Source organism: Copadichromis virginalis, linkage group LG16, assembly GCF_057382275.1.
Source record: "Copadichromis virginalis isolate Kocher_CV1m ecotype Utaka linkage group LG16, C_Virginalis_male_GT1.1, whole genome shotgun sequence".
In the NCBI taxonomy this organism is placed as follows: Eukaryota; Metazoa; Chordata; class Actinopteri; order Cichliformes; family Cichlidae; genus Copadichromis; species Copadichromis virginalis.
Genome location: NC_140633.1, coordinates 26,327,544 through 26,336,956, shown reverse-complemented (window position 1 = coordinate 26,336,956; position 9,413 = coordinate 26,327,544). Strand labels below are relative to the sequence as shown.

The window sequence follows — 9,413 nt, the reverse complement described above, 5'->3', positions numbered from 1 at the left end:
GGTTACACTCACCTCTAGAGGACACTATTGTTCGCCAGCCATACATCACAAAGCTGCTGTTTCTTACAATTAACCTTTTAATTAACCTAACCCCATTAAGACTGTGTGGTCACGCCCAGTCGTTTTCAGGTGGACTATAAGACGGGATTTGTAAATTACAGTTTCCCCACACTGAACTGTGGATATCCGGAAGTAAAATATTGTTCGACTTGCATAGATTATGGCGCTTTTCACATTGTACTGACCCAGTCTTGTGTCATCATGATTTCGGCTCATTAAACAACAGTTATCCTACAGCCATGTAAATATATTTACATAAAGTGGAATATGTGACCAACCTCCACAAAAAACACAAAAACTATTTTGACTTAAAACGCTGATGACAGGACGCCGCTTGGTTTTTATTGACTGGTAACAATTTTCCATTTAAAATTAAGCTCGGTTAGCGTTTAATTGGCCGTTTTACCGAAGAGTAATTAACTTCCTATTTATGTGCACAGTTAATTGGCAGTCTGATGTGAATCTAACGGGTTAGTTGTAATCATACGGAAGATTATATGTTTAGGTTTGTTTGTAGAAATGCCAGAATGTGTAGCTTTGACTCTCTCTCTCTCTCTCTTTTATCACCGTGGGAGCCCCCATTATTAATTTCTCCCCGGGTGCAATCGACAACTCTGTGGGAAATGCGTTTTATTAGTAGAAGAGACACTCTCGTCATCTCAAGGTCAAAGGATACCATATGAGTCTCAGTTACAGTGAGACCAGGGTCTGCCAGCTCCCCGGGGATTCGACCCTGAGTGCGAGGAGGGATGCGAACAGTGAGCCCCACTTGATTCACTGGTCTCCATCATGAGTGTGGTTGTTATTAGCAACAGGCCCAGCGCAAAGAAACTTCTGAGTCAATTTTTTTTGTTTTAATTCCTTTTGACAAGTCGGTTCAAATTAACGTCTTTACCTCCAGCAAGTATTCTTCACTATTTTTTTTGGGCGATTTGATATAGTCTATTCCTTTTCCCCTTCTCTGGAGATGTAATGTTCACATATAGTAGATGGATTTCAGGTATGGACCAAACTGACCATGTGGTGCAGTCTTCTCAGATACTGTGCAGCTCCATTTGACACATTTTAAGAGCTTTATTAACAACATTTGCATTTCAGTATAATACATTACAGCTTTGCTGCTGTGATTGGTTAATAAAGAGGATTAAAAAAAGTGGTCATTTTCAGTAGTGAAATATGTGTTCAGATACCTGCAAAAGAAGTACATGGCATTTTAGCACAATGAAAAGTACAGGCTACTCTTCTACAAGTGTTTAACAAGTGAAGCATTTATGTGAAGCGGAAGGAAACAAAGTGCATTTACTAAAGTACTGTAGTAAAATTCTGACTTACATGCATACTTATTTCTTACTGCCAGCTGCAGTGGAGAACACTGTACTGTTTTACTGCACAACATTTACAGGTCAGCTATAATAAAAGATTTAACAGAAGAAGATTTTTCATGCAAAACAAGGTCAGCTCTCAAATACGATTATGTGTTCTAATTTAAGCAGCAAAATAAAATATAGGGACAATAGGTACAATTATCATCAATATCAGCAGTTTTGTTCAATACTTTCTTGGTCATGGAATAACTTAATTGGACTGAACATTTTTTTTTACCTTTTTTGTGCTCTTTTTACTTAAGAATCAACACTTCCTGAGCTGTTTGTAACATGCAAATGACACTTTTGTTGTAGATGGTTATTGCTTTGGCATAAGTCGTCCCACATTTACCATTTAACAAGATGAATTTCTTTTGCTTCTTAGCAATCATATTAGATATGACATATGTTTGTTTATGAAATAACCTACAGAATAACAACACCGTTTCCCTCTAACACTATGCAGCATGTGAAGTTGCAGAAAATTGTGAAAACTCCATGAAACACCACTTTCTCATTATTGTATTGAGCACATAAGCTACTCAAATTAAGAATAAGTGGGAACTGAGAAAGAGGCTTCCACTTCTTAAAGAACTAATCGTCGCTCCATCTTTAAATTGCATTGTCTTTTTTTGTGAAATTGGATTTAAATTAGAAAAGAAGTTGCGCCGTTCTCCTTAAACTGCAGCCTAGATAGTTTGCAAAATCTCCCGGTCGCTTCTACAAACCTCATTTCATCTCAAAGCACTGGCAGGTATCAAACTTTCTGAGAATTGAACAGCCAGACCCTGAAGGCATCCCTTTGCTCAGTGTCTTCTTTCCATTTCTAGATTCCCACTTTACAAGCTTAAATGTCTACTTAATATGCTTTAATGCCTGCTCTTTAGAGCCAGGGTGCACTTCATCACTTTTATACACCTTTATATAACACACTGTTAACTAGCAATGCCTTATGGAACAGCTTGTCTTGCAGCTGGAAGGCTCCTCCATGGCATGATGGAGGTACCTGTTCACCATTCACAATGAGACAGTAAAATGGGAATAGAAGCCTCTGCATACTGCTGCTGTCTATATCAGTCAACGATGAATATTCATGAATCACAGTGTCATGACATGCTCTGTAATTGGCAGCAACATTAGTAATGACACTGCTGGTATCAATTCCCTGCATATTCATGTGGTGGGGCAATATTTCCTCGTGGTGCTGGGTTTTTTTTCTTTTTTTTCAATCCTCCTGAAAGTGAAAATGTATTCCGAAGCTGCAGGTGTCCCTGGTTTCACAATCAATTGCTGGCTGGATTGTGCCCCAGTGAAAATCAGACAAACCATTAGTTTCTTTGTCAGTTTCTTTGATTATTAATATATCTGAATTATGAAAGGTTGAGAGGACGCTAAATATTGTAAAGTGAATTTCTTTCTAATAGTTATGAATGTGGACCTTAAAGACTCCTATATACCATGTCAGTGCCACTGGCTATTGGACTTTTAAAAGATCATTGATATAAAGCGTTGATTACTCTTGCCTTAAAAGTAACAAACCCAGATCATTTATTTTTGTAGATCACTAATAAGCATATGCGCTCTGCTTCAAACAATTTTTTATTCCATCCGATCCGTTTGAGGTTTGATTAGATTTTACAGTTTTCACAGGCACGCTCTTCCGATAGGCCAGACAGTGCGGCAGATTTCTTTGTGTACTGGAATTTGCTGCGATTCCATTTCGGCCCCACCAAAGTGTCCTAGAATGGATAATGAGGGAATTGGATAAAGCTTTGCATAAGCTGGAAGGCTTTCCCCTCTAAGTAGCTGGAGGAGAGGATTTTTCCTCTCATGGGTTCAGTTTGCCATGAACCGTCCAAACTGTGTTGTGAGGAGGCAGACCTGTTTCTCCACAAACAGGAAAGGCTGCATTAGTCATGTATCGAGTGATAAAGAAGTATTCAGATCGCTGTGGAAGAAAAAGTAAAAGTACCATTATCAGTTAACAAGTACAATGTATATTTTTAGTCTTACTACTAAGCGAATGTATCTCTGTATATGAGTCTCTCTGCATTTCTCCATGACTGTTCATCACATTTGGTGGATGTATTCCTGAGGAACAAAAGAAATGCGGTGTTGAGCTTGAAGATTTTTTAGTTCAGTGTGCACGAAGCATTTAGCATTTAAATCTCATAACCGCGCACTCTACCTCTTTAAATTGCCTGAGTCTCAGCACAACATCTCAGATACATGCACAACATGTGGGAAACACTGAAAATGTGGCATCGTATCATCAAACCACTCACCGCTGCACTGTGTAAGTTTGTGACCACTTTAGTGTGTCATTATTAACTATCAGCTATAGTTTTTCTTTTAAATTATATTTTGTTTGTTTTTCAAAGTGAACACAGTTATGTATTGAACAAGCACTTATGAGTAACAAAAAAGTAGCAAGCTAAGTTTCTATATACAGATAATTGAGACATCTATTTTTCACCAAGAAGACAACCCCACTGTGGGTTAAATACCTGGGACTCATTTGAGAACAGAGGAAGACTCTGATTTCATAAATAAGTCCAGTTGGTTTCTTTTTGAGCACATAAATTATTATAACCTGGATGATGGAAAACCTGCAAAGACATTCAGATGCTGTTTTTTTTTTTATGTCAAATATTTGGGAACTAACTATCCACCCATCTACCTGTCCAGTTCAGGGGCTCTGGAGCCTATACTAACTGTCATAGGGAAAAAGGTGAGACAGACCCCAGGAGAGATTTCCAGTATATTGAAGAGCTAACACTAACTATGTATTATATTTTACAAGTTTATGGAGTGTTTTATGTACAGGTAATAAGAAACTATGACTGTAAAGTCTGCATAGTGGAATAAAAATATCATTTCTCCTGTTAAAGCAGGCAGATTACAAGTCCCTCACATTTCTTTTTAAATACAGTAATTGTGTAAATGTACTTAATTACTTTCTACCATTGCACATTTCTTTTATTAAGACTTTGGAGTTTGTGCAACCTAAGAAAAGTTCCAATCCATAAATTCCATGTGCAATTTACCTACCACACAACGCCTGCAGTATGCAGTTTGTTTAAGCAATGGATTGCTTAGGCCACTGTACACCGCAAAGCTCGTTGCTGATTTTTCTTCTTTTTTTTCTGTTGCTCACCAACTGAGCTGTATCTGGGCATTACAGGAGGAGGTAGCAGTAATGGGAACCGCTGTCAGTGCAAGGAGGCGGCTTGTTTTCATTTTATGGCCCTACTGCACTGACAGAATAGAGAAAAAAAAACATGTGAGATTCAGTGTTGCAAAGCAATGAGTAGTGTTGTTAACAAAGTCTTATTAGTATAAAAAGGATGCTTCAGATTGCGTTTGTTGAATAAAATTTCAACGTGGATTTAAAGACGGTACTTGTAACTTAATTTCACTCGGTGTTGCACAGACCTTAAACGTGTTCATTAACAACAGGTGACTAAGCAAAAGTTAGTTTCCATTCTGTTCACTATTACCTGCTGCATATTATTTCTAACAAATGGTTGATGGTGCCTCCATAATGTGGACGTGTCTCACAGTTGCAGTGAACTTGAGAGCGAATGCCATTTGTCTTCTTCTGCTTTGCTTATTTTAGATAATCCAGCTCTATCATCATCATCATCATCAGTCTTGCAATTAGTCAAGTTTACTTGTTAACATGTCTCAGCGTTGTCCGTCTGCTCGCCACATGCAGATTCTGTGATTAATCTCGAAAGACACTATTTTGAAATGTTATTGGGAGTGGAATATAAATAAGCATGTGATGTATTGTTTTTTATTGTTTGATGGTGTCTGACAGCTTTGTCACAGAAAATACATGGCTTCTTTTTCCTAAATCCATCACAAGGAATATAAAGACATATGCATAATAATGAAACACATTTATTAATGTGTACTGTCCCCTGGAGTCATATGACAATGAAATGGATGGCTGGATTTCTTTTGCATGGATGCTATAGGCCTGAGTGTTGCATGTGAAGGTGGCTGAACAGGTAAAAGGGGGACTGAACAGATAGAAGAAGAACCCCATCGAGAGGACTCAGGGGAATCAGAGGGATGAGATAAAATCCAACAAGTGATTGTTTAAGGGGTCCTAACTGCTCATTACAACCTCATAGTCAGATTGATTTACCCTTTTTTAAAATTCTGAATGTATTTGCATAAGTTTCTGTATGCCGTAAAAAGTGCTGCTATATACTTTTACATTTTTTCTTATTGTAAGAAAAAGCTTTAAAAATCCTTTAAATATCTTTACAATCATTGATCTGACTGCAATTCTAGTGTTACAATAAACCAGCCTAAAAAATGCATAAAAGCAGGATTACCCCTAATAATAATAATAATCTCTATCACAAGTCTGCCTTGAAATAGGTGTGCTATATGTTTATGCAAAGCCTGGAAAGGCTCATAGCCGTATTAAAAACACATCAACAGGTCAAACAGTTCATTTGGGTGACATATACATTTGGACACTGGGGATAATTTTAAATTAAACCCATGCACACCATCCTGCCCCTGTAAGTAAATTTTAAGAGACAGTATTGAGGTGTAAACAGCACAGGTGTGTTTGTTTTTAAATCTGGGATTTATTGACACTGAGAAAAAAAACAGGAAAATCCCACCTTATCCTGGTTCCCAATATTTTCTGGTCCAACTTCTTTAGTAAAAAAAAGAAAAAAAAATCCAATTTTCCCTCGTGTACAGGGATCTGTATCGGGGTTTTACAGGCAAAAGTAATAAAAACAAATAAATCCCAGTTTTTTCTTACAGTACCAGCCCAATATTTTCTGTGAGGAGCTTTCCGAAAGGATTTTTCATGGCAGAGTCTTGTTCAGCCTCTGTTTGCAACTGCAAATGGGTATTCTCCATCCTGATGTTGCATAACCTCCTTGCCATTGTGGTGGAGCTGCTTTCCAAGCTGCCTCTCTGGGGCTTCCTCTGTAAGATGCTTCACATGTCTGCTAGAAAGTGTAGAGCAGCAGTACGTTTGAACTGGAAGGATTTCTCCCCTTCACATGTCTACGGGCTTTAGTCCAGTCACCAAAAAAAGAAATGAAAACTCTTTTGTTCTCTTCCAGTAAGGGCGTGCATCCTCATGTGGTTACCATTACATACCAAATCAATTATCTATGCTGCTGGTGAGAGGCTTCTTAAATATGTTTTGCCCCTTTATTTGCCCTGGTTGTCTATTGGCAGTGAAGAGGGGGGTTTCAAACCCTTTCTTCTAATCCTCAGTTATTCTTCCTTTCTTCTTTTCAAAACTGGGATTTATCGACCATCTGGGACAGCAAAGAAGCTTCTAATGGGCAAAGCAAAGAGCGATTTCACTGTTAAAAATGCTATGAAAGTCATATGACTTCCTTCGGTGTTTAAAAACATGCATATGTTCTCTAGGTTTCTTTTTTTTTTTTTAAGTTTTGTTCTTTTTAAATGTGGTCTCAGAATATGCGGTTGCTCTTTGTGCTTCATGCTGTCATAGTGGTAGAAATGATTGTTGTTTTTAACCAATGGAATATGTATGGCCCCACAATATTGTTCTCGTCATGAATATTACAGTGGAAAGTTGTGCATATGCGAATAGCATCTTGATCCATTCTAAAGATTTGGGACAGTAAGTATCCAAATGTTGATGTGTTTCCTTGGCTCCCATTGTCAGATCTCAAAACTGCCCCTGTGCAGGGAGACGATTTCTCATCAGGCACTAGCAGCCGGAGCACCAAGCTCATTCACGGAGGAGTCCGATATCTACAGAAAGCCATCATGAAATTGGATTACAAACAGGTAAATGCTTCATTTTTTCTCCGCAGCTGACACTTATCCGCAGAATTCCTGGTCCCTCTGGTCATATTGCTTTATTTACCCCCCTATGTTCATTTTTCATTCACGGGAAGCAGTGACATGTTTGCCTTGAATGACTGCCTGCCTGGAATTTTCTGAAGTTGTTTTAAAGGATTCTTACAACTTAGCAGACCTCTGTTGCTATCACACTGTAAATAAATTTGGGAAATTATCTCTCAGTAATAGGTGAAACAAGGCTTATGTACCCTCTTTTGCTATAAGTTGTTTAAGACGAGTCACCCAGGTTCAAAGTAAAATGTCACAATTTTCTGTTACGTTTCAGTCTTTGCGATATCTCATTATTCTAAGCCTGTGTTTTCTTTAGGAGCCTTATTTTGTTATCTGTATGAACATATGAGGATGCTGGAGGTGAGCAGCAGAAGAGACCAATTAGTGTGATTGGAGGAAACACAGCTGCCTAGTCAGCAGCTCAACAGTAAAATGCAGCCTGTGCTACACAGGGCAAATTAAAGCAACGGTATTTGGGAGCCGGTAGCTTGAACCTTCAGCTTGTATATTTACCCTTAAAACATATGATCTTATCCAGTTTTTCCAAAAAGACTGTGCACCAAAAAAGGTGATATTATTTTGTTAAAGGAATAACTTTTCTGATAACAGTGAACTGCCATAAATCACTGATGTCATCAGATGAAATACTTGCCCATGTGTTGTTTCATCTACTTCTTCCAAATAAATTACATTAAATTAAGGTTATGATTAAAATTTGATGAAACTATTCAATTAATTAATTTTTAAGCAAACATGATCAAGACTGATCAAAACAAAGACGGTAAACCTTTCCCTCAACCTTTCCGTGGAGTCGAAAAGATGTAGAAGTTCGGCCGATTGGAAGAAAACTTTATAGTCACCTTTGGGTTTGAAGGCTCATTGAAGTGTAAGGTAAAGGAAGAGTAGACCATGGCATCTCTGCTCCATCTCGCCTTTGCTCTCTCTCAGACTTGGTTGAACTCAGAGGCCTTGATTTGATTGGTGCAGCCTTGAATCATAAGCTTTAATTGCACCTGACATTTAAAGCTTCTCTCTGGTATTTAAAGCAGTGTACAGGTGTGGTTCATTACTGAGAGGGGGATAGGAGATTTTCTGATTTCTCTTTCATTGCCGGGCCGTGGCACCTTCTTAACTCATCATGCTGCCTGTCACCATCGCCGAACACCTCCCTCGTTTGCACAAAGCCATACCTAGCCCAACTAACATCAGTCAAAGAGTTCAAGACTATGATAAAATGAAGTCTTTTTTAGTGCTGTCCTAGAGGAAAATGCAGACAGAGGGGATAAAAGAATGTGACTATGTAGTAACAAGTCATCCTCGGCACATATCAGCCATGGAAATGCTTTATTTTTTCCACTAATGCTGCAAGGTGCTGATTCTCTTAATCCACCAGACTCAAGACAGACAAGCTGTGGGAGCCACTGTTTATTGCTCAAAGCCTCTAATCATGAAATCTTTCTTTGAGCAGTATATAGTGTGCTGTGCACATTACTATGCACTGTTAAAGTGTATGCATCACTTTCACTTGTAATGTTAAAAATTATAGCACTTATCACAGCTGGAGATGCTGATAGCAGCAATCTGACTGCAAATTGTAGAACCCTAAGTCTGTCCTGTTTTATGTGCTTTAAAAAGTTATTTTTTTCTTGTCTTATGAGAAAAACAAGTTTGTAGAAAACACATTTAAGAATTCAACTTTGATAACAACTGATTTTCTGTATTAGCAGTAAAAAAAAATAAAATTATTTTACACATATATACATGGTGCTAAATTGTATGTTGTGCAGTAACATTCATTTTAAGTAGTGCAGCATACAGCGGATGTTTTTATTCGTTTGTGTGTAATATAGTTAAATATATTGTGTTTTACACAGCTGTGTAATTGCTGTCTATGTGAGCGTAAACAAATTAGAAACAACATTTTAAAAAAAACAAACCAAAAAAAAAAGCAGAAAATAGCCAGTAGCCATCGCGTTCCTACCAGTCCCAGGATCCATCTATCTCCGGGCTATATGTGCCTGGTGTTGGCATCAGAAAAACAAAGCATATGTTGATTGTTAGCCAGGGTGTACATAGCATGTCCCATTCACTCAAGGTCTCCCTTGTAGCTTCAAACTC

At 38.1% G+C, this 9,413-nt stretch overlaps 1 protein-coding gene across 3 annotated transcripts in view; it reads left to right on the top strand.

The window, feature by feature from the left end:
• Positions 1-9,413, top strand: part of LOC146690935 (uncharacterized) — a 99,018-nt gene that overhangs the window by 87,943 nt on the left and 1,662 nt on the right. For all 3 annotated transcript variants that reach the window (XM_085434129.1, XM_085434131.1, XM_085434130.1), the window contains one exon: positions 7,105-7,229. In XM_085434129.1, coding sequence (XP_085290255.1) covers positions 7,105-7,229 — 125 coding nt within the window. The remainder of the gene's footprint in view (positions 1-7,104; positions 7,230-9,413) is intronic.